The following is a 22,420-nucleotide window of genomic DNA, read 5'->3' on the forward strand; positions in this document are numbered from 1 at the left end:
GAGCTGCCACTATCTGGTGGTAATGACGACTTCAGCGCTGGATACATTCATTCATCATACAATTGAAGAGTGGTAGTATATACTATCAGTTCCCCCTTTCGCCAACCCTCTGCCCCGTGTGCCTGCGGAAGATGGCTTCCCGTCCAGCGTTCACGGCCCTTGGCTGTCTGGGTTGCCGGACTGCAATGTGCAGAGCCGTCCTGAGCCCTACAGCACCAGTAGCTCTTCGCATGCTGCCCATGACCATCACACGGAGAAACCAGCGATTACAGCCTGTTGCCTGGAGGCCATTCTCCTCGGCAGGCAAGGAGGCTCCGCCCACCTCCGCCGACCATGAAGCAACACTGGAGGCTGAGGCTGAAGAAGCCGAGGCTGAGACCTCACCCGAAACGACCCCGTGGTTCCTTGACGAGGCCCCACCGCAACATCCTCCTAGCCAACACTCTGCGACGCTGCCGACGCCCCCCGAAGATGCTCCTGCTATGATGGGGTCGATGATCAAGTACATATACGAAGATATGGGACTGGACGATCTCTCCCTTCTTGACCTGCGCGACCTGGACCCGCAGGCGTCCCTGGGCCCCAACCTGATTATGCTCTTCGGCACGGCCCGCAGTGAGAGGCACCTGCACGTGTCGTCGGGACGATTCGTGCGGTGGGTTCGGCGCAACTGCAATGTCGGCGCGCGGGCCGAGGGCCTCATCGGCCCGGGGGAGCTGAAGACAAAGCTCCGTCGGCTGAGAAAGAAGGCCAAACTGATGGGTCAGAACACGGCCATGATTCCCGGTGGCGATCACGGTATCTCGACGGGATGGGTGTGCGTCAACTTTCGCGCCACGACAGAGGGTAGGAAGGGTGGTGATGTTGAGGCGGCGCGCTTCGACGAGAGCGGCGCTATGTCTGGCTTCGGCTCCTCGGAGCACGGCACCACCATTGTGGTCCAGTGTATGACCGAGTCGCGCAGGAACGAGCTCGACCTCGAGTCGCTATGGAAGGGCATCCTGCGCCGTAACCTCGATCAACAGGCCAAAATCCGCGGAGAGAAGGTCGATGCCGCACAGCTGGACGAGCTCCTCGCATCCAGGCTGCAGCTGCACGAGGCACCCGGCACGTCGCAGTTTGACGCCATGAAGCGCGCGTCGGAGCAGCACCGCTACTTTTCCACCTCGGCCAGACGGCGGGTGCGGACGAGCGGCACTTCTGCGATATCGAACGATCCCATAGTCTTCCTGCAGCAGAGCGATGCCAACCCGGAGACTGATGCTCTCCGCCGCGCCATATTAGACGTCCAAGTTGGTGGAGCACCCATGGACCACGGACGGCTGAAGGACCTAGTGTCGGCCATCCTCTGCGCTGGCGACGAGAGCATTTTGGCCTCTGACCGTCTAAGCCTGGTCGACCAGATATTCCAGACAGCCAGTGAGCGGGGTCTGGACGTGCGCTCTCGCCCTGTGTTGATTGCCACGATCGAATCCCTGCTCGACTCACCCGTCTACGGGCCTGAGCTGAGCCGTGCCCAGCAAAACATGGAAGTGCTACTTACGGAACTCGATTCGGCCCCCACCGTGTCCGAGACTGCCCGCCTCATGGGTGCTTACGGCCGTCGCAGCGACTGGTCCCGCTTCTGGGACGCCTTCCGCACGCCGTCGCGGTTCAACGAGGCGCGCGCCCCCGTCTTGTACGAACTCGCCTATCGCACAATGGCCTCCACGGCCGATGCAGCCCTGTGCACCGACGCTCTACGCTGGGTGTACCCCGAGATGCTCATGGAGAAGACGCCTGTTGAGCTGGACGCCAAGCTGTACCACGCTCTCAAATCTTGCATCCTCGTCGCTGACCCGGCGGCTGAGGAGTTGCTGGCTAACCCGCCGCCGGTGGAGGGCCTGTCCAAGGTGCAGAGGAGAGCCCTTGAGAGGCGCGAGTTTGTCAGGGTGCTTAGGGAGGTCGAGGCGCTTCGGATGAATGCCAAGCAGTGAAGGGGAACAAGGAGATGAACGAAGGCAAGATGTTTCCCGATGCGGAGGAGATGTGTATTATAAGGCGATTCATGTGTGCAACATACCAGGGCGGATGCCCCATGTAACTTTTGTATCATTACATCTGACTATATCAAAGTCGAAGACTACAGATAGCGCCCAAAGTCGCCCCTGATCTGACCAATGTCCACCTTTGGCTCATGCAGCATCTTGTACCTGCGACACGGTCCTTGACGTGCGCGACGGGTCTCGGTGCCATCACACTCTTGGTTTGAATGTTCTAGTGCTTCTTAGCATGCGCCCGCCTCGGGGGGCACACAAGCGTCGTCTCTTCCGACACTCATAGTGCTCACCTCTTCTCGTGAACCTTGAGCGATGCATCCCGCAGAAGCGGTGCGACCAGTTTCCTGCTTCCACTGAGCTTGTACTGGCGCCACCCCCTGCGGTCATCTCCAGCATCTAGTCGTCCTTGGCAGTACGTCTCGAGCTGTAGCTCCTCTGTCGAGGCGTGCTGGAACTGGCGCAGAGCGGCAACGCCGCCCGGTGTCCGGCCCCAGCCAAACAGGTGACGCTGAAACTCACCGCCGGGGTGCGACGTGGTCATTACGACGGCAAAGTCGAGGCCACGCTTATCCGACCATCTGCCCACGGCCTCGAGGAATTTGTCGACCGACCCCGCGGCTTTCTCTTCGACGAGGTAGTCGAGCCCCTGGACGACGCAGCTGACGCCAAGCTTGAGCCCCGCATCGGTCCACTCTTTGTAGTCCTTGCGGAGGATGTCGTGCAGGTTGAGCTTTGAGATGTCTTCCTTAAAACCCTCAATCTCACGATAGTAGGCGTCGCGGCTGTAGGCTGCACCACTGGCGTCACCCTTGAGCTTCTCCTCGAGGAACGCAGTTGCCGCGCGGTCCTTCTCGCGCGTCTTGTCCTTGGAAGTCAAATTGGTGGTGTCGATGAGGATGGCCGCCAGACCTAGTCGCGCCAGCTTAGCCTGCTCAGCTGCCTCCTCCCAGATGCCCTTAGTCTCCTCGATGACGAGGCTCATGCAGCTGCCACAGTTCTCAATCACACGCGGCAAGGAATCGGCTGGGACTGCACCCTCATCGACATGGTGGTCAACGCAGCCGGTCACCCGACTGGCAAACTTACTCAGTGGGCCGGTGAGCGAGTTGTGGTCGACCAGCAGCCAGTGGGTGTTGTCTTCCTGGAGGTCATTTGGAAGCTCAGTCAGGGTTAGGAGATCAGAGGGTGTCAGGCCTGCGTGGCTGAGTGCGGCCGTCACCTCTGGACGCAGTGCGAGGTCTTCGCGGGGCAAGTTGGAGAGGGGGATGTGCAGGGTTTTGGGGTGAGTGTGACTGCGAAGGTAGGCCAGGACGACGGCAGAGCACACGGAGTCAATATCTGCCAAGTATGGCAATTTCCAGATCAGCATCATGTGAGTCTATTGGTGGCCGTTTCCCCGCGGGGAAGAGGGGGTGTTGGTCTCACCAGCGGCTTCGTTGCCAACGACAAACGTAAGCGGGCGGGTGCAATTTGCGGCTGGAGAGGCCAGGGCAGCACGTGCCGCAGCCAGAAAGCTACGAAGGCCCATGGACATGGCGAAAGGAATGGCGTGGCCGTGAAGGGAGGTCAATCAAAGGACTCTGGTGCTGCAGAAAGATGGCTGTTCCATTTCCGCGTTTGATGGTAACGACGTGGAGTGCATCGGATTGGTGGTAGTGGGTTAAATGGGAATAGGGAGCTAAATCCAGACATTGAGGGCTAAAAGTTCCTCAGCAGTGAATCAGTGATGAAGTGCATTGGCGTCAGGCAGGAGCAGCTGTGTTTGGTGGCACCTGCCTTTTGTCTCCCTTTCGGATTTCTGTACTTCTATCTTGTTTCTTCTCTTCTCCAACCTTTTCGTTTCACGGCTTAAACGAAACAATGTGGACGCAGAATAAACACTAATATCATCAACTTTTACTTCGTACCTGTACACGCCTATGATCCCTGATCGTCTTACAGGTTCCTACTTTGTTGCGTCTGGTTAAAAACAACAGAAATCACTTACATTGTTGCTTCTTAGCTTACGTCGGGACGCCACACAACGCTTTGGTTTCTCCGGAATCTTGGTAAGAGGACAGTTTGGCCAGCTGTGCGGGGTACTCTGGTACGGTTGAGACTGACGCCGACCGCCGATCAAGCGGTGATACATTTGCCAATATTTCGTACAGGAAGCAAAGACAAGACGGGTACGGCGTACTCCACATGCAGAAACCTTGACAAGGCGTCGTGTGTACCGCATCGCTAACCCTCTCCATGGCATATCCCAGATGGGGTACGGAGTACAGAGTACTATTGGAAGAAGTATCAATTGATGCCTCTGGGAAAATACAAGCTATGTCTTTGCATGGCCTGACTCTCGTCAGAAACGTCGAAGCTCGGGAGCTATTGGCGTCGTTATAGGAAGAGAACCCTGTCAGTTTGGGCCGCAAGCGGAGTTGATCGACGCCAAGAGTCCACCTGGGGACACCGGACGACGAGGCGGGGAGTGTCCCGTCCGTGTACTCGTGCATGCGAGCTTGGTATACTCGTACGAGGGGAAAGCATTGTTATGACGAGTACGCCGCTGGAGATCGGAGGTATATTAAGCTGCTGATATGCCAAATTGCCCGCCGTTGGGGAGAACTCGGTCCTGTCAACAGCGCCGCTTCGAGCTACGTCCATACGACGTTTCCTCGGCTGCCTATTGAAACACCTTTCAGCATTTGAGGAAGTACTTCTTCGCCATGTTCAGCCCTGGGAATTTCTTCCTGGCGGCCCTGACGGCTACCGTTGTCCGTGCACTCTATGTCAACGGCAATGTCACAGCACCATGCGACTCGCCCATCTACTGTCATGGCGACATCCTTCGAGAAATTGAATTGGCTCGGCCATTCTCCGATTCAAAGACATTTGTCGACATGTAATATTCCCTCTGATAGACATGTTACGAGAAGGACCCTAGCTAATCACCAGGTCCAAGGCCAGCAATCAAGTCACTCGAGGAAATTCAGGCCGCATTTGACAAGCTTGACAAGCCCCTCAGCAACAATTCGGCTCTCAACGATTTTCTCAGCGACAACTTTGCGGATGCAGGAGGCGAGCTTGAGGAAGTGCCGAGCAAAGAACTCGACACAGATCCTGAATTCCTCAACAAGATCAACGACACCGTTATACACGAATTCACGCAGAAGGTCGTCGACATCTGGCCTGACCTCACCCGTCGCTATAGTGGTGAGCATGCTGGCAACTGCACTGATTGCCCCAGCAGTTTTATCCCCATCAACCGCACCTTTGTTGTAGCTGGCGGTCGCTTCCGCGAACCCTACTACTGGGATACCTATTGGATTATCCATGGCCTGCTGCGCACCGGCGGATCCTTTATCGACATCACGAAGAACACTCTTGAAAATTTCCTCGACTTCATTGAACAGTTCGGCTTCGTCCCCAATGGCGCCCGCCTATATTACCTCGACCGTTCTCAACCTCCACTCCTGTCTCATATGGTGCGCGTCTATGTTGAGCATACGAAGGATACTACTATCCTCGAACGCGCTCTGCCGCTGCTGGTTAGGGAGCACGAGTTCTTCATGACGAACCGCACGGTAGACGTCAAGATTGATGGCCGCACCTACAAGCTCAACCGCTACGCCGTGGAGAACAACCAGCCACGTCCCGAATCGTACCGCGAAGACTACGAGACTGCACGCAACTCATCGTACTACTCCGATTCCGGGATCATCTACCCCGAGGATAGAACACTCACCGATGATGAGGTTAAAGAGCTATACGCCAATCTTGCCAGCGGCGCCGAGTCCGGCTGGGACTATACCAGCCGCTGGATTGCGACGCCCGAGGATGCTGTGAACGATGTATACTTTCCTCTGCGCTCTCTCAATACCAAGGAGATTATTCCCGTCGACCTCAACTCCATCCTGTACGGCAACGAGCTAGAAATCTCCCGCTTCTACAACGAAACAGGAAACTCGACGGGAGCTGAATACTGGGGCAAGCTGGCAGCCAACCGATCCGAGGCCATGCACACCGTCCTGTGGAATCAGACACACTTTAGCTACTTTGACTACAACCTAACGTCATCATCTCACAACCTGTTTATACCGGCCGAACCCGATTCATCCCCGCTTGACCTGCGATATGCGCCCAAGGGAAAGCAGGTGGTCTTCAGTGTCGCTCAGTTCTATCCATTCTGGATGGGGGCTGCTCCTGACTACCTGAAGAACAATCCGTACGCCGTGCAGATGGCCTACCAGCGCGTGTCGGACTACCTCGAGCTCCGAGCCGGCGGCATACCGGCCACCAACTTTCGAACTGATCAGCAGTGGGACCAGCCGTCCGTGTGGCCGCCTCTCATGCACATCCTCATGGCGAGCCTGCACGGCGTACCTGCGACGTTTGGTGAGGATGACCCTGCCTACTTATGGGTGCGCAAGCTTGCCCTCCGCCTAGGTCAGCGCTACCTCGACTCCACGTTCTGCACATGGCGCGCGACGGGCGGCTCGACATCGGAAACTCCTCAGATTCCCGGCTTGGGAGAGGAAGATGTCGGCATAATGTTTGAAAAGTACAGTGACAACTCGACCAACGTGGCCGGTGGAGGCGGAGAGTACGAGGTGGTCAAGGGTTTTGGCTGGACAAACGGCGTCCTCATCTGGACTGTCGACACGTTTGGAAGCAACTTGACGCGACCGGATTGCGGAGACCTCCAACCCGCCGATGCGTCATCTGCGCGGAGAGCCCGCAGTGCTGTTGAGTTGCACCAGCGGGATGCGCAGCGCACCAAGATGTTTGGCCGCAGAGTCAGCGACGCCGTGTAGCGTTATTTCGCGGTTTATGTGCATTAATGTACTGCTATGTCTACAATTCCATAGAGGGTTATACGTATATGATATAATTAATTACCTGGTATTGCCAAACCCCCTCTTACCATGCATACTCTTCAGCCCCTCCATATTGTATGGCTCTAGTGGAAGGTCACTTGACAAGTCGATGATTTCATTAGCCGCTCAAACTGGAAAACAAATGTCCTTTATATATATACACAACGAATTCTAATTCAGCATCTATACATTACTAAAAGTACGAACGATCAATAAACATGGGCATGGAGTCCTCCCACAGACTATCCGTCAACATCGTCTTGTTAGACCCATCGGCATTCATGGAGATGATCTGTCCATAGGGCTGGAAGGTCTCATCGTAGAGGGCGCTCTCGTCACGGAAACCGTACATGCCGCTGCTGTACAGGATGCGACCATCGGGCGACCAGACGGCGTGGGCGTCGTTGGCCTGAGACTCGGTGAGGATCTTGATGTCGGACCCGTCGGGCTTGCAGGTGCAGATGTCGAAGCGGTCGTCGTCCCAGCTAGGACCGCTGGTCCAGTTGGTCTGGCGGGTGAAGACGATGAGCTCGCCGTCGGGGGACCACCCAGGGGTGTTGTCCCAGCCGTCGGTGATGCGGGTGGTGGTCTCGTCGCGGAGGTCCATGACGTACAGGCCCAGGGGACCCTCGGTCCAGTTCCAGAGGCGGTAGACAACCTTGTTCCCGTCGGGGGAGTAGGAGGGGAAGCCGGCGTTCAGGGTGCCGTCGGTGAGGTTCTTGTAGTTGCCGCTGTCGTCGGCGTTCATGAGGTACAGCGTGGCCGGGTAGATGACGCGGTTGAAGAACCAGACGCCGAAGCCGACGATGAGCTGGGTGCCGGTGGGGGACCAGGTGGGCTGGAAGGCACCGGCGAGTCCGCTGGCGTACAGGGCCGTCTCGGCGGCGCTGCTGTTGATGTCGTAGACGTCGAAGGCGGTGACGGGGTTGGAGTAGTCGGCGTCGGTGAGGAGGACGTTGGACGAGGCGTTGCCGAGCTGCTTGGCCGTCGTGGCCAGGCGGCCGGTGGCGTTGTTGATCTGGGGGAAGACGTCCATGAAGCGGTACTCCCACTCGTGGTCCCAGCTGTAGAGGGGCTTCTCGGCCTGGCGCTGGGTCCACGAGTTGACCTCGTAGACCAGCCTCTTGCCGTCGGGCGACCAGGACGGGTTGCGGATCGTCGCGTTGACGTACGTGTGGGTGCTGTCGGTCGAGGTGTAGTGGATCCCCTGCTGGGTGCCGGCCTTGACGACGTAGGCGATGTTGGCGTCGGTGCCGTTGCTGCCGCCGCCGATGTACGAGGGCGTCACCTTGGGCGTGGCGTCGGTGGTGTGCTGCACGATGTCGGTGCCGGTCTCGACGTCGACGCTGAAGATCTGCGACGTGATGGAGCTCTGCTGGCCGCTCGACCCGTGGACGTTGTACGTGGCCTCGGTCGTCATGTTGTAGTAGACCAGGCGCGATCCGTCGGGCGACCAGCGGGGGGAGCCGAGGGAGTACCCGTCCTGGCCGATGACCTTGCGGAAGCCCGTGCCGTCAGGGTGCGCGATGTACACGGACAGCTCCTGGGTGTGCTCCCAGCCGGTACCGTCACTGTGGCCGGTCCACTGGGTGTTGGCGTCGGAGCTGAAGGCCACCCAACGGCCGTCGGGCGACCAGGACGGGCGGTAGAAGCTGTGCGGGCCCACGAAGCTGCCGACCGACTCGTCGCTGCCGGTGAGGTTGGTGGCCTTGCCGGTGACGAGGTCCTTGACGAAGATGTTGGCCGTGTAGTTGATGGCGGTGCTGACGTAGGCGAGCTTCGTGCCGTCGGGCGACAGGGTGCCCGAGTCCTCGAGCGAGGAGGACGCCACCAGGGTCTCGACCGACCCGCCGTCCGGCTTGACTCGGTACAGGTCAGCCTGGCCGTCGGCCGCCCGCTCGCTGGTGAAGACGATCCACTCCCCGTCAGGGGACCAGTTCGCGTGGTAGTCGAACGGGTCGGTCTGGTTGGCCATCAGCTGCCTGGCGTCGGTGCCGTCCGAGTTGGAGATCCACAGCGCCGACCCCGAGGGCCCGATGCGGTTCAGGTAGAAGACACCCTTCTTGTCGTCGGCCGGGGGCGTTCTGCGCTTCAGGGACGCTGCCTCGGCTTGGGCGCTGCTCTGCTCCTGGGCTTTACCGGCGTAGGGGCATGCGCGAGGCTCTACCGCCTCTACCGGCTTCGCATACGGGCAGGCGGCTAGGGCCTGGCCGGCAGCAGCGGCCAGGATGGTGAGGAGTTGCAACTTCATCGTGCTAGGGCATGTGCGGAAGGGGGGGGGGGGGGGGGGGGGTGGGTTTGGGGGGGGGGGGGGGGGGGGGGGGGGCTTTGGTTTCCTGTCGTGAGAAGGGAGCGAATGCCCTTCCGTACAAGGCTGGTTATATATAGTAAATCAACGGACTTGAGAGTTTTAAATCGCGTGAGGAGGGGCCGGAAACAAGGGATCCATGACGAGCCACACGCCCCCCCCCCCCCCCCCCCCCCCCCCCCCCCCGGGAGGCCTTTAATGTATCTTCTCTTCATTACTCGTATTAGACTCGTCGATGTTCAATGTTCAAAAGTGGAAGTCTCGGCCGCAGAAACATAGGTACAAAGGCCATGTACTCTGTAATGGCGTATAGACAATTTAAAAGAAGAGATTGATTTGGAAGAAAAAGATTTCTAAATAAAAACAGTTTATAGGTGAAATATGCATGCGAATGGGGAAGGGAAACATGTTAACCGAAGGTATGGATATTCAACAACTCCACAAGGGTAAAGTTCGAACACCAATAATCTCGCCAGCTGCCATCCTTTCCGACAGCGAGTGTGAAAAGCGAGAGACATCATAGGCTCAAGGTCTGATGGAGCACACGAGTACGGAGCACGCCGTGGAACGAGGCATAGTGTCATGCATGCACGGAGTAGGTGGAAGACTTTAGGAGAAACGCCCCCCCCCTTAGAGGGGGCCGGGCCACGAGTGGATGCGACAGAAAAGCCTTCAAATACCGTTATACCATTATGCGATGGCTAATCAATTCAAATTTCCTCTCTTCCATCCTCCAAAAGCATGGCCGGGTTGCATACGCATTTCGGTTCTAACACCCCGTACGGTATTCCTCGATTTCCAGGTTCCCCATCGTTACCCGCGGGACCCAGGATGACGGGAAGTCGAGTCGTGCCATGCTGCATGATAGCCCATTGAAGAATGCTCGTACTCCGATACTCGTGGCCTGCACAGCCTCTGAATCTTGCCTCCTACGCATCTTACGAGAGCGAGGGAGGTAGGAGGAGGAGAGATGCTGTTACAGCTTACGCGTTCCCGTAGCCCGGCAGTGCCTATCGATATGTGCCGTACAGCTTGTGGTCCCGAAGACCCATCCAACCAATCGGGCTGAAACTAGCCGTCGAATAGACACCGTTCTTCTTGGCATTGCAGGGGAAACAAAAGCCACTGCACTGCGGCATTTCTCCCTGCTCAGACTGCCGTACGTGTACGGGCCAGAGGCTCTCTGGGAAGGGGAGGCGAAGGACTGGAGGGGGAGAGCCAGAGCGGACCGCTCTGCAAGGCGCAGCTGCACAAGCCATCCACGTGTACGGAACCGACGTGGCGGACGAGTCTCGCTCCGTTCCTAGCTGGTGACGAGTCTGTACGGCGAGCCTCTGTACGAGTCTCCTGCAATACGGATCAACAAGCTTAGCAGTCAGTCACAAGCTCCCGGCCAGTGAGAAGAAAGGGGAAGGCAGAGTCAAACTGCGTCGGCGTCATTGGCCATTGGCCATCGCCAGCTCCCCACGTCCCTCCCATGCGGCCGAGGCTAGGGTACAGGCGTAGGGCTATGCCGGCTATGCCGGCCAGTCCTGGGACATCTTGGCGGCGGCGACGTGGTGGCGGGAGACCGAAGGAGGCATTGCCCGTATGAGGATAGGGCATACAATATCGTCACTGAGATATACCCGATATCGTGAAAGTAGCGAGTCGGCGGGACGAGTTGGGCCGGAGCAGACCGACGAAACGGGACGGCTAGACGTCTTTACCCGCTGCAAGCCTCTGCATATTGAGCCTTTTGCCAGGGAACCGGATCGAGGACAGATAGTTTATACTTAAAAGTCACTCATATGGTTATAATATTGTCATACTAGTGCTAACGCTCCATTATGAGCCTCGTGCCCAGTCCTGTATGGGAAGTGGAGGCTCACGACAGCGACAAAACCCCCTATCATCTAATACTCGTGCCTAATCTGGGTGAAGTCCGGAATCTCGGCACCGTAGTCGAGATGTATTCTGTTTTGTTTTTATTTTATTTATTTATTTTGGTGAGAGTGGGGGGGTGTGTGTTTCTTTTTCTTTCTTTCTCTCTTCTCTGTCGTGGAGAAAGGAGCGGCAATTCCCAGCTTCCCCAAGAAGCAGGTTCCTAAACTGCATCGCAGCTTTCATGAGTTGAAGAAGAACGGGATGGTGTGTATATTACGTGGCCCCGATCGATGCCGGTCGGGAAGACATTCCCCCTCGAGACAAGACTGATACCTCTCGCTTTAACTCATCCGCCTATATATATGCATATATATGCCACGTAATGCACCTTCCATTACTGGCAGGTGTCCCAAGGCAGAAGTCAGGGGCAGTGCGCTCTGTCGACATTGCGCATGGCGATGCTGGGAGCCTGAGACTCGGCCAGGATGCATAGAGAGGTTGCTTCAACCCGTGGTCCAGAGGGGAGGGGAGAGGTGGTGGATATGGCCAAGAAGAAAGATCAAACGCGTAATTGCTAAGCCGGGCGTTACCCGGGTGCCCAAAGACGGACCCATGTACCTCCGTACTCCGCATACTCTCCGTATTCATATTAATAATGATAGTTGATACTTCTAGCCAGGGGTGTGTGTACGAGTCACGGATTACAGATTACGCGTGTACGAGCGAGCAGAGCGGTACACGTTCGATACGAGTACGGATATACACATGTGCCTTCGCGCCCTGGCGAGCCTGCATGATGCCACGAGTCCCACGACAGGGTTCATCCCACAGTCCAATGTACGAGATCCGGCGGCAGAGCAGTCGGCATCACGCACCCCGATCTGAGCAAGTCAGAGTGCTCGTACATGCAGTATGTCTCTAGCCTTGACGGTTCTGCCAGCAAGAGATGGCCGCCATCTGCGATCCACAGAAGGGAAGAAAGAGATTGGGGGGGGGGTGCAAGCTGAGAAGATAGAACGGCATTAAGCTTGCAGCGGCGATGTTGCATCCCGTATACCAACAGACAATGCTATCCATAACAGTAGCGATACTGCCAACTGGTAAGCCCCGGCACACTTGACTTGGGACAGTGTACGGATTACGTACGTGTATGCAGGCGTGCACTGCATGCTGTTTCTATGAATGGCGTCATGTCACGGCGAGTGCATGGCATCGACATCGGCTGACGTCCCCTCAGACTCTCTCTCACTCAGCCCTCCTATGGTCGATGGGTTGCTATGGTTGGAAAGACGTGGCCGTAAGAGATGGCACAATGCTACATATGAAGACCGATGCTACATGTTGAAAAAAAAAGACGCCCAACACATTGTATTAGTAATGGGTGACGCATATCCCTGATCTCTGAATGGGTATGGAGTAAGAGTAGTGCCAAGAACATCGATACTGAATGCCTCCACGCAACCTGTCTGTCTGCAGAGGCTTAGTCTTCATCGACACTACGGAGTACTGCGAATCTGTAGGCAAAACCCAGCAAGTCTTCTCATCAAGAGACATGGACCAGATAATATACCACCAGCTTTGATCCTACATGTACTCTTCTACGCGCTCTCACGTTCCCCTCTTTTGGGGGGGTGGGCAGGTTGGGGTTTCTCCCTCTCCCTCTATTTCAGCCGAGTCGTGCTCCTCGCATCGAGTCCAGATCTCAGATGGATGATCCCCCCTCAACGTCATCGCATCCTCTCGCAGGCATCGCCAGCGCAGCGGGGGAGATTGCCCAAGATCCCCGGCCCGCACATGACAGCAAGCAGAGACACGGCCAGGATTGCCGCCCAGCTTTCCGCCGAGGCCACTGCAGCGCGGATGCGGACGATGCTCGGCTGTCTCCGGGAACTCGCCGCGAGCCTAGTCTCCAAGGGCGATGCGGGATACGCGTACCCCGTGCAGAGATCGATCAGCGGTATCACGGTGCTTACCGATGGAGTCCTCCGTTTCTCCGAGCCCGAGAGACCGCTCCCGAGAGACTGCTCTCGACATCCTTCCTCCGTCCAAGTCGCTGGGGACGGTTGGCCTGGGCGACATGTATCATCGCCCATCCGGCGGATCAAGAAGAAGGGTGGCTTGGATGCTCTCTGTGTCCGTCTTGAAGCTTTCAGGATGTCTGCTGGTTGCATCTTCAACATTCTACATCCTACAGAGGTGCAGACGTCATGTCCATAGCCCCATCTATTCTACCGAAGGCTTACTGCTTCGGGAATGCTGTTTTTGCTTATCCGACGGTGTTGACCGACCGACACGAAACCCTTCATTTTGAACTCACTCCCAACCCAGGACCCAGATCAGATGGATCTGCCAGAAGACGCTCCCGACAACCGTCGATGCCCTTCCGTCCCTCGGCCAGCCTCGCGTTCACCGCCGCCGGGCCAAACAAGAGGACGTGAACCCGTCGATCCACTGCTCCTCGTCACCCGAACCCATGCCTGGCCCGACTTATCCGGTGTCAGTCTTGGGGGATACCCCGACCATATCCGTCCTCGCGCTGGCCGACCTACCCTACGCAGGTCATCTTCAAGTCGCACGGCACCCGTACCGCCCGAAACCATGCTCGACCCAACTATGGAGGACGCACTTGCAGAACTGGTCCGTGTGTCTGCTCGTATCTGTCATCCCATCCTGACAGTCACGGATAAGGACCTGGAGACGGTCATCGAAGGATCGGTATCTCCTGACGGGAAGTCATCTAACCATCAAAATGATCGAGTGTTTCGTAGCCGATCTGCCATCAGTCGCTCAACGTCTCCAAGAATACAACAAATCCTTCGACGGGAAGCGCGAACATGGACGGTCCTTCTACACTTTCCCCATTACGTGGCTGGGATGCTGATATCATCTTTCTCGATACTATCAGAAACTCTTCCGGCACTTGTACATTTTTTATTGACATTTCTCTCGAAGCGTACCCGCCATCACCCAATGAAGTTGTGGCCTACGGTAAGGCTGCGAACAGTACAACGTCTCACTCGGCGGAGCAGCAAGGGAGAAGAGCACAAGGAATCCGGGTGCAGATGTGTATGGTGAACTTCATGACGGACAGGAAAAAGACTATTCAACCATGGTCGTCGCGTGGCCTGAGTCGCGGACGGGTGAGGAGAGAAATGACAAGGGGGACTCCCCCAGTCGCATCAAGGTGTGTTGAACGGAGAGCGGAGAGCTAAAGGGCTTCTCTCATACATGGGATCCCTCCTCAAGCTGCCCCGTATCCTCCTGATGCCGACTACCGGTGGAAAATCTCAATATGCTGGTCGGAGATGGACTCTACACCGAGTTTGAGTTATCGGCACAGGCCCAAGGCTTGGACGTCCCGCCAGCGTCCAACGACTTGATGATGTTGATGACAGCGCCGTAAGTGCCACCGACGGTCAAGAATGTCCCGACGACGACGAGGAACACGCTCCAGGAGACGAGCGTGTACCACTTCCACGTACGCCTGTCCGTCTTCCAGTTATCGTAGAGCCACATGAAGCCGGGTGGCTGGTAGCCCAGGGAAGCCCCCAGGAAGGCTCCAATAAGCGATACGAGGTCGCCAAAGATCGGGATCCCGCTAGCAATCAGGTATGCGATCAAGGTCGTCCCCACGGTGCAGCCAAGCCACGTGCCCCAGTGTACGGCTGTGTTGGCACTGAGATGCCTAGAGCCTCTCAGGATCCGGACGAAGATGTATTTGGCTGGCAGCTGTCAAATTGTGATCCGGGTCAGCATTCATCATTCATCTGAGCGGCGTTGCAGCATCGGCATTTCTCTCCCCGCCCCTCTCTCCCCTCCCAAAAAAAAAAAAAAAAAAAAAACACTCACATGGAGAAAGATGCACGTCGTTATGAGGAGGCCGGGCAAGGACAGCCCGTACGCAACTCTCTTGACGAGAGGACCGGCCGACCCGAGAGCAGGCGAGGCCACATAGGATCCGCAGTAGTAGTAGATGACAACGGCAATGACCAGGTAGATGCTGGTAGAACCAATCTGCGCAATGATGAGAGACCGGGTATATTTCTTCGGGTCGCGCATCTCGGCCACGATGGCAAAGTACGCCGGAGCTGCGGAGCAAGAGAAGATGAAGGTGGACACCGCGGACACTCCTTGGGCGAAGGTAGGGTCTCCAAAGAGTCTGTAGTCGGACTTCCAAGGACCCGGCGGGGCATCGGTCGGGCGATCCTGAACGCCGACACTTATCGTGACCGTCAAGACTGGGAGGCGACCGTACGCGGTCAGAGATGGCTGCTGGGAGGGGGGCGGAAGAGGAAGAGGAAGATGGGAGTCCAGGGTGATGAACTTACTTGCAGCGAGGATGAAAGCCATGCCGGCCCACGCCAGCCAGCTGATCTTGCTCAACGTACGAACGCTTGCCAACGCGCCGGAAGCGATGGCCGCGATGACGACGAACACGGCGGTGCATGTGCCGTGCAGCGATATCGAGTTCAGGGCGATCGAAGCTCCAAGTATACCCGATCCTCCGCAGAAAATCCAGACTGCACCGACAAGATTCAGCAGCTGCACAAACTCTGCTGAAAGTCCGGAGGATGGTCCCCAGACGAGGAGGGGTGGGGGGGGGGGACGAAGGGGGTCTACTCACAGAGACAGAAAAAGGTCCCCAAGACCTCGCGTCCGACCCGGCCAAACATGATGTAGCCAGCATCGTCGATGCCGTAGACGGAAGGGTGGTTGAGCTTGAACATGCCAACCACCCAGCTGGTCCAGGTGGCAATCGCGGCGACGGCAAGGAGAAGCAGAACGCCCGGAATCATGCCGACGTTGTCAAATGTCTGAGGCATGGACAAGACGCCAAGGCCGATCTGGGTCTTCATCATCAGGATGACGGTGCCCTTCCACCCGAGCTACATGATGGTTGATATCGACAGTCAGCCCTCCCACCCCCCCACCGCTCTGGAATCTCCAGGCTCGGACGACGATGCCATGCTCTTCCGGCGCACACACGCAGACAGAAAACTCACACCGCGATAGTTGGGACCGTCGTCCGTGACCTTGCCGAAGACTTCGTCGTACGGAGCGTCATCTTGCCTGGCCACGACCCGACGGCCTGAAGGGCTCAGGCCGAGCTCCTGGCCATCCGTGTCGCTCTGACCCTTGGTCGATTTCTCTTCGCCGAGCACGCTAGCCATTGGTGATGAATATTGCCAAATCTGCAGAGATGATGATGACCGGATAGACAGCTGGGGTAGGAAAAAAAGAAAGAAGAAGAAGAAAAGGGGGGAGAGGGGGGGGAGGGAGGACAGAGGGTATTATTTAGGACTGTACGTGAGTGCGCGCATTGATGATCCCCGTCGGTCCTGGAGCCATGGTGCAGCATGCCCTCGTAGAGAGAGCGTGCCAGGGCTCTTTTGATGTCTGGAATTCGACGATGGATTCTTCGATATTCCGGAGCAAAATCCCTCCGTGTGAGTGTGTCATCGTCTCCATGTTCCATGTCGCAAGTTGACCATGAACCCACGCAACTGACGGTCCTCTCACCGGAATATGCCAATGCGACTGGTGCCATCATGTTTGCCCCCTTCTCTCCTCCGGTACGGGGGAGCAGACATCACCAGACGGGAATTGACGGGCTCAGGCCGCACCGGAGCCGCAGTGAATGTTTCTACGGATGTCGTTTCCACAAACTCTGGCCCCGTCTGTTTCGATCCACCACAGATCCATCCCATGCCGACTGCGGAACCGCGCTGCGTTCAAAAGACGCACGGGCAGTCGCAAAAAAAAAAAAAAGACTGCTAGGCGTTGTCTATTATTACTTGTTTTGATGGGAAAATGCTGTGGGGCCTTGGTTCCGGCACCTGTCGGCCGGGGTCGGGTCGGGTCGGGTCCCGGCCTCCGATATAGGGGGTTTCTCCTATGTGTTCTCAACTCACGAACTCACGGGGGATATTCGATTGTGGGTTGGACATCATAGCTGTTCGTAGATCGGCCTGTATCCTCCTCAAGCAAGACCGTTTCGATTCGAGGTTCGAGAGTTATTCTCGCAGCTTCCTAAGCCTTGTTCCTCACCAACAGCGTATGTATGCGTGTGAGAGACGACAGGAGATCTGTGGATCACCCATACTCGTATGATAAAATATAGTGTGATTTACCGAAACCGAGCATCCGCCTCGTTAGCGGGGGGGGGGGGTTCTTGGGTCGATACCTATGCACAGCCTTATTAGCATGGACCCCATTCCAGGGGTCTTTCTATAATATATTAAGCTCTATTCTCGATGTCGCCATCTTCACTTGTTCTTGCGTATTATGGTTAAAGAGCAAAGTCCCCAGATGGGGTGGACTATATCGTATGCTCCAGGGGAAGGGGCATGGTTCTCAAGGATGGTTGATATCTCTACCGCTGGTCGTCACACGTGTAATCTGTATTTCGGCTCACATCTTAGAAGCTGCTATGCCGGATCTCCTCCCTGGGCCGGGTCCCGCCGACTCGTCTTCTTCATCTGCGCGGAACATTCATGTGGAATATGGATTGATGACATCTATACAGAGTTATGTACGGTTGGATACCACACTTGGTCTGTTGGAATACAAGGCTGACGATGCTGACACCGAGCGGCTCCCGTGGTGGAGACCCGACTCGTAGGTTGAGAGGGGAGAGCTTCGGTACGATAAGTGCTATCTGCATGTACAATGGGCTCATCTGAAACGCTTGACCGTTGCTCTTCACTCTCCTCATCGAAGCCTCTGGACACGCCACCAGTCTTCACCTGGTCACGACCGGGTACCGCTGTCGCCGTAGCGTGCAAATCCCGTGGTCGCCGTCCTGTCTTGGACGGTCCTCATTGATCTCTGTCGGCCAGCTATATCCACCTCGTTGGCGAGAGCTACCTGCCATTCCACACCTCGTGCGTGTCCTCTCTTCCAAGGCTTCCGAAGCCCTCTTCCTGGTCTCGACGCAAGAGCACCCCCTTGTCGTGGCGGAACTGGAGCAGACCCGCAATCACCTCGACCACGAGCACACGGCTACGGCTATGCTGCGCGGTCGGCAATCGGTCCAAAGGAAGCCGTTGCTCCCTTCTGAGTCGCCGCTTCCCATGCGCGGGCCCTCCCACTCCTAGAGAGCAGAGGTCCATGTTGGCGAATGGCCCGAGGATGATGCTGAGCCCATTGGCGAGGATAGGAACGTCAGTCTCGTATCGTCTGACCATGGTCGGCGACTGTGGTGTTCTCCTTTGACTGATGAGCTCATTGATATCGACGACTCCGACATGATCCTGTGTCGAGGTCTCGTAGTACGCAGCTTGCTTTGAAGTCGAGCAAGTCGATCCGATCACGCGTAGATGCGCCTTCTATTCCGGTCCGGCTATCAGATGGTGAAGACTTCTTGATCTGCAAATTCCCAGCTTTCACCTGATGATGGAATGGAGTTTTTGTCCGCCTCCAACTCTCAACCCAACCCAACATACTCGTACGCTCCGCACCCATGCTCCTGCGTTCCCATTGACTCCTCAAAGTCTGCTTTCGCCTTCTGCTTCTCCTTCTTGCTTACCTACTGCTTACTCAGCTATGTCATAGAATGGCAGACGTGTATCCTGGCCAGCTACGATGTTGGCGGTCCCAGTATCCCCTAGAGCTGTGCAGCAAACTGGATAGACAGATCATCAGCCAACCTCTTGAAGATGCAAACAACTCCGTAGGTACACGACCAAGCGAAACCACCTAGATCAATCATGATAAAGCGCAGACGTATGACGCACTCACACGGTGAGAATCCAAGAGGCATTGAGTCAAGATACAATCACCCCTAGAGTATACTGTATACTGTCGACACGGCAGCTACAGGGTAAGTAATATCTAAGCTGGGAGTTGGTCGATAATTGCGTCAGAGCTTCTGCACCGTGCGGCGTCATTCGAAACGCCACAGAGCTTTAATTGAGGGAGCGGTAGCCGTAATTGAAAGACGTGCAGATCTTTGTCCGTTCTTTGTTCAAGCTCGGAAACTAGAGAAGAAAAAAAAACGAGAAGAGAGAGCCAAGAATCTGCGCGACATTCGATATCCTTCCTTTCTGGCTCTCCATCTCAACATGCGCACTTCTTCCAGTCACGTTCCATCATCCTCTTTCCCCTGATTTGACGACATACACGCACACACACGCACACACGCTCAAACGACCATGACGTCTCACGAGCAGCCAGACCCCGGCACCGCCGCTGCCGCTGAAGAGCCACGGTCTTCCCGCGGATCATTCTCGTCCGTCTCGACCACCAGCATCGTTTTCGACAGAATATATGAGGAAGCGGAGAAGCAATCGCTGCACCGGAAGCGACAAGACGACCACGACGGCGACCGCGGCGCGGGGACCGGCTACGCAGACTTGGACGGCGACCAGCAACGAGATCTCGAGACGGGGCCGTTCCTCCAACGGGACGACGGAGGCGACGCACCCGACGATGCCTTCGATACCACCTCCGACCTCCCGGGCCAACAGCACATGGACAGGGGCCTGCGCCGCATCCTCATCATTGCAGGCGCCGTCTTCGTCCTCGGCTGGCTAGCCTCGCTGGGCGTCTTCATCGCCACGGGATCCCACCACCACCTCAGCGACGCAGACCACGACCCGGACGCCGACTCCCGCGGCTCCGGAAAGTCCGTCACCCTCGAACAGGTCCAGTCGGGCTACTGGTCGCCAAAGTCGCACAGCATCAGCTGGATCGCCGACCCGGACGGTGCCGATGGCCTGGTCCTCGAGATAGGCGGCGCCGGAAAGGACTATATTGTCGTGGAAGATGTGCGCGCCGGCCATGACGGCGGCGGCGGCGACGCTGAGGATATCGTCAAGCCTCGCACGCTCATGAAGCAGTCTGTATTCTCCTTTGGTGGCATCAGCCACGCGCCGTCCGTGGTAGAGCCCAGCCCCGACCTGAAAAAGGTGCTGCTCGGCGTCGACCGTGAGAAGAACTGGCGCCGGTCCTACACGGCCTCGTACTACATCCTCGACGTGGCGACGCAAAAGGTCGAGCCCCTCGTGTACCTCGACGCCGGCGCCCGGCTCCAGCTGGCCGCGTGGAGCCCCAAGAGTGATGCCGTGGCCTTTGTGCGCGACGACAACAACCTGTATATCCGCAGGGTCGGCGACACCGACGTGGTGCAGGTCACGCGCGACGGCGGGGCCGAGTGCTTCAACGGCGTGCCGGACTGGGTGTACGAGGAGGAGGTGATTCAGGGCCGCAGCGCAACGTGGTGGTCTGACGACGGCAAGCACCTCGCCTTCCTGCGCACCAACGAGACGGGCGTGCCCGAGTACCCGATCCAGTACTTTGTCTCGCGGCCCAGCGGCGCCCCGCCCCACAAGGGCGAGGAGAACTACCCCGAGGTGCGCCAGCTCAAGTACCCCAAGCCCGGGGCACACAACCCCGTGGTCGAGGTGCGATTCTACGACGTGGCGGCCGACGAGGTCTTCGGCATCGACGCCGTGGGGAGCCAGTTACCCGACGACGACCGCATCATCAACCACGTCATCTGGGCGGGTCCCGGACAGGTGCTTGTCAAGCAGACGAACCGCGTCAGCGACGTACTCCGCGTCGTCCTCGTCGACGTGGCGGCTCGTACGGCCAGGACGGTGCGCGAGCGCGACATCGGCGCCGAGGATGGCGGCTGGTTCGAGATCTCCCGCAGCGCCATCTTCGTCCCCGCCGACCCGGACAACGGCCGCCCCCACGACGGCTACGTTGACTCCGTCATCCACCAGGGCTACGACCACCTGGCCTACTTTGCCCCGCTGGATGCCTCCGAGCCCGCTATGCTCACGTCGGGCGAGTGGGAGGTGGACCATGCGCCATCCGCCGTCGACCTCAAGCGCAACCTCGTCTACTTTGTCGCCGCCAAGGAGTCGCCCACCCAGCGCCACGTCTACTCGGTCAGCCTAGTCGGTCAGGACAATGGCAACGACCAGGTCGGCGGAGAGCCGCAGGCCCTGACAGACACCTCGGCCGAGGCGTACTACGACGCGTCCTTCTCGTCCGGTGCCGGTTACGTGCTCCTGACGTACCGGGGCCCCCGGGTGCCCCACCAGCGCGTCGTGTCGACGTCGTCGTCCCCGGGCGAGACGCCGACGTACGAGCGCGTCATCGAAAGCAATGCCGAGCTCGCCCAGCGGGCGCGCACCCACGCGCTCCCCGTCCTCAAGTACGGCGAGGTAGAGGTCGACGACGGCGTGCGCGTGGCGTACGTGGAGCGGCGCCCCCCCCACTTTGACAAGTCGAAGACCTACCCCGTCCTGTTCCACCAGTACTCCGGCCCTGGCTCTCAGCAGGTGGACAGGAAGTTCGCCGTCGACTTCCAGTCGTACGTGGCCTCGTCGCTGGGCTACGTGGTCGTGACCGTCGACCCGCGCGGCACGGGGTACCGCGGCCGCGCCCACCGCGTCCCCGTGCGCGGCAGGCTCGGCCTCCTCGAGGCGTCGGACCACGTCGCCGCGGCCAGGCACTTCGCCTCGCTGCCCTACGTCGACGCTTCCCGCCTCGCCATCTGGGGCTGGTCCTACGGTGGCTTCACCGCCCTCAAGACCCTCGAGCACGACGCCGGCGCCACCTTCTCCTACGGCATGGCCGTCGCTCCCGTCACCGACTGGCGCTTCTACGACAGCGTCTACGCAGAGCGCTACATGGGCACCCCTGCCAGCAACGATGCCGGCTACGACGCCTCCGCCGTCGCCAATGCCACTGCCTTGACCCATTCCGTCCGCTTCCTCCTCATGCACGGCGTCGCCGACGACAACGTACACCTCCAGAACTCGCTGGTCCTCCTGGATCGTCTGGACCTCGAGGGCGCAGACAACTATGATGTCCATCTGTTTCCCGACAGCGACCATGGTATTTCTTTCCATGGTGCCAACGACGTTGTCTATAATAGTGAGTTTCTTTTTCTTTTTCTTCCCCCCCCGTCCTTGCATCCCATACACATCCACACATACAAATATATGTACATATATATATATATATATATATACGACCTTGACGCATTGGAAGCTAACCAGATCCTCCCTCCCCCCAAGAATTGTCAAGTTGGCTCGTCAACGCCTTTAATGGCGAGTGGCTGACCGTTGCCAATCCTGTACCAAACGAAGGACTAAGCCAGTCCTGACGACTTTCAGTGCACGTGTATACACTTGTTGGGTTTCCGTTTCCGGCGTTCTTTGGGCGTGGATTACATTTGTTTTCTTACTGTAGCGTTTCATAGCAGGAATTGTACGATATATCCCTTACACACAAGACTTCATCAGAAGACGATACTCTTCTGCATGTCGCAACCTGTAGTCTAGAGTGTGGATCGGAATCTGCGTCCAAGCTCTACTCACTCACGCATCGTGGCC

General features: G+C 57.5%; 7 protein-coding genes across 7 annotated transcripts; 3 read left to right on the forward strand and 4 right to left on the reverse strand.

The window, feature by feature from the left end:
- Positions 1 to 131: 131 nt before the first annotated feature.
- GMORB2_6586 (ATPase synthesis protein 25, mitochondrial) lies at positions 132 to 1,976 on the forward strand (the record flags this gene model as incomplete). The annotated part of the gene is made up of 1 exon (XM_035468556.1): positions 132 to 1,976. The coding sequence occupies one exon, from the start codon at positions 132 to 134 to the stop codon at positions 1,974 to 1,976; it is 1,845 nt and encodes a 614-aa protein (XP_035321690.1).
- A 349-nt stretch (positions 1,977 to 2,325) lies between these two features.
- On the reverse strand, positions 2,326 to 3,408 carry GMORB2_6587 (exopolyphosphatase; the record flags this gene model as incomplete). Its single annotated transcript, XM_035468557.1, has 1 exon — positions 2,326 to 3,408. One exon carries the CDS (start codon positions 3,406 to 3,408, stop codon positions 2,326 to 2,328), a length of 1,083 nt encoding a protein of 360 aa, XP_035321691.1.
- A 9-nt stretch (positions 3,409 to 3,417) lies between these two features.
- Positions 3,418 to 3,573, reverse strand: GMORB2_6588 (uncharacterized protein; the record flags this gene model as incomplete). Its single annotated transcript, XM_035468558.1, has 1 exon — positions 3,418 to 3,573. The coding sequence occupies one exon, from the start codon at positions 3,571 to 3,573 to the stop codon at positions 3,418 to 3,420; it is 156 nt and encodes a 51-aa protein (XP_035321692.1).
- A 1,171-nt stretch (positions 3,574 to 4,744) lies between these two features.
- GMORB2_6589 (alpha,alpha-trehalase) lies at positions 4,745 to 6,832 on the forward strand (the record flags this gene model as incomplete). The annotated part of the gene is made up of 2 exons (XM_035468559.1): positions 4,745 to 4,920; positions 4,981 to 6,832. The coding sequence occupies 2 exons, from the start codon at positions 4,745 to 4,747 to the stop codon at positions 6,830 to 6,832; spliced, it is 2,028 nt and encodes a 675-aa protein (XP_035321693.1).
- A 256-nt stretch (positions 6,833 to 7,088) lies between these two features.
- GMORB2_6590 (Periplasmic component of the Tol biopolymer transport system) lies at positions 7,089 to 9,146 on the reverse strand (the record flags this gene model as incomplete). Its single annotated transcript, XM_035468560.1, has 1 exon — positions 7,089 to 9,146. The coding sequence occupies one exon, from the start codon at positions 9,144 to 9,146 to the stop codon at positions 7,089 to 7,091; it is 2,058 nt and encodes a 685-aa protein (XP_035321694.1).
- A 5,235-nt stretch (positions 9,147 to 14,381) lies between these two features.
- On the reverse strand, positions 14,382 to 16,240 carry GMORB2_6591 (Transmembrane amino acid transporter protein; the record flags this gene model as incomplete). The annotated part of the gene is made up of 4 exons (XM_035468561.1): positions 14,382 to 14,798; positions 14,919 to 15,589; positions 15,694 to 15,955; positions 16,073 to 16,240. The coding sequence occupies 4 exons, from the start codon at positions 16,238 to 16,240 to the stop codon at positions 14,382 to 14,384; spliced, it is 1,518 nt and encodes a 505-aa protein (XP_035321695.1).
- Positions 16,241 to 19,222: 2,982 nt separating this feature from the next.
- On the forward strand, positions 19,223 to 22,191 carry GMORB2_6592 (dipeptidyl aminopeptidase; the record flags this gene model as incomplete). Its single annotated transcript, XM_035468562.1, has 2 exons — positions 19,223 to 21,920; positions 22,175 to 22,191. The coding sequence occupies 2 exons, from the start codon at positions 19,223 to 19,225 to the stop codon at positions 22,189 to 22,191; spliced, it is 2,715 nt and encodes a 904-aa protein (XP_035321696.1).
- Positions 22,192 to 22,420: the final 229 nt, after the last annotated feature.

Source organism: Geosmithia morbida, assembly GCF_012550715.1.
Source record: "Geosmithia morbida isolate 1262 chromosome Unknown scaffold_6, whole genome shotgun sequence".
NCBI lineage: Eukaryota > Fungi > Ascomycota > Sordariomycetes > Hypocreales > Bionectriaceae > Geosmithia > Geosmithia morbida.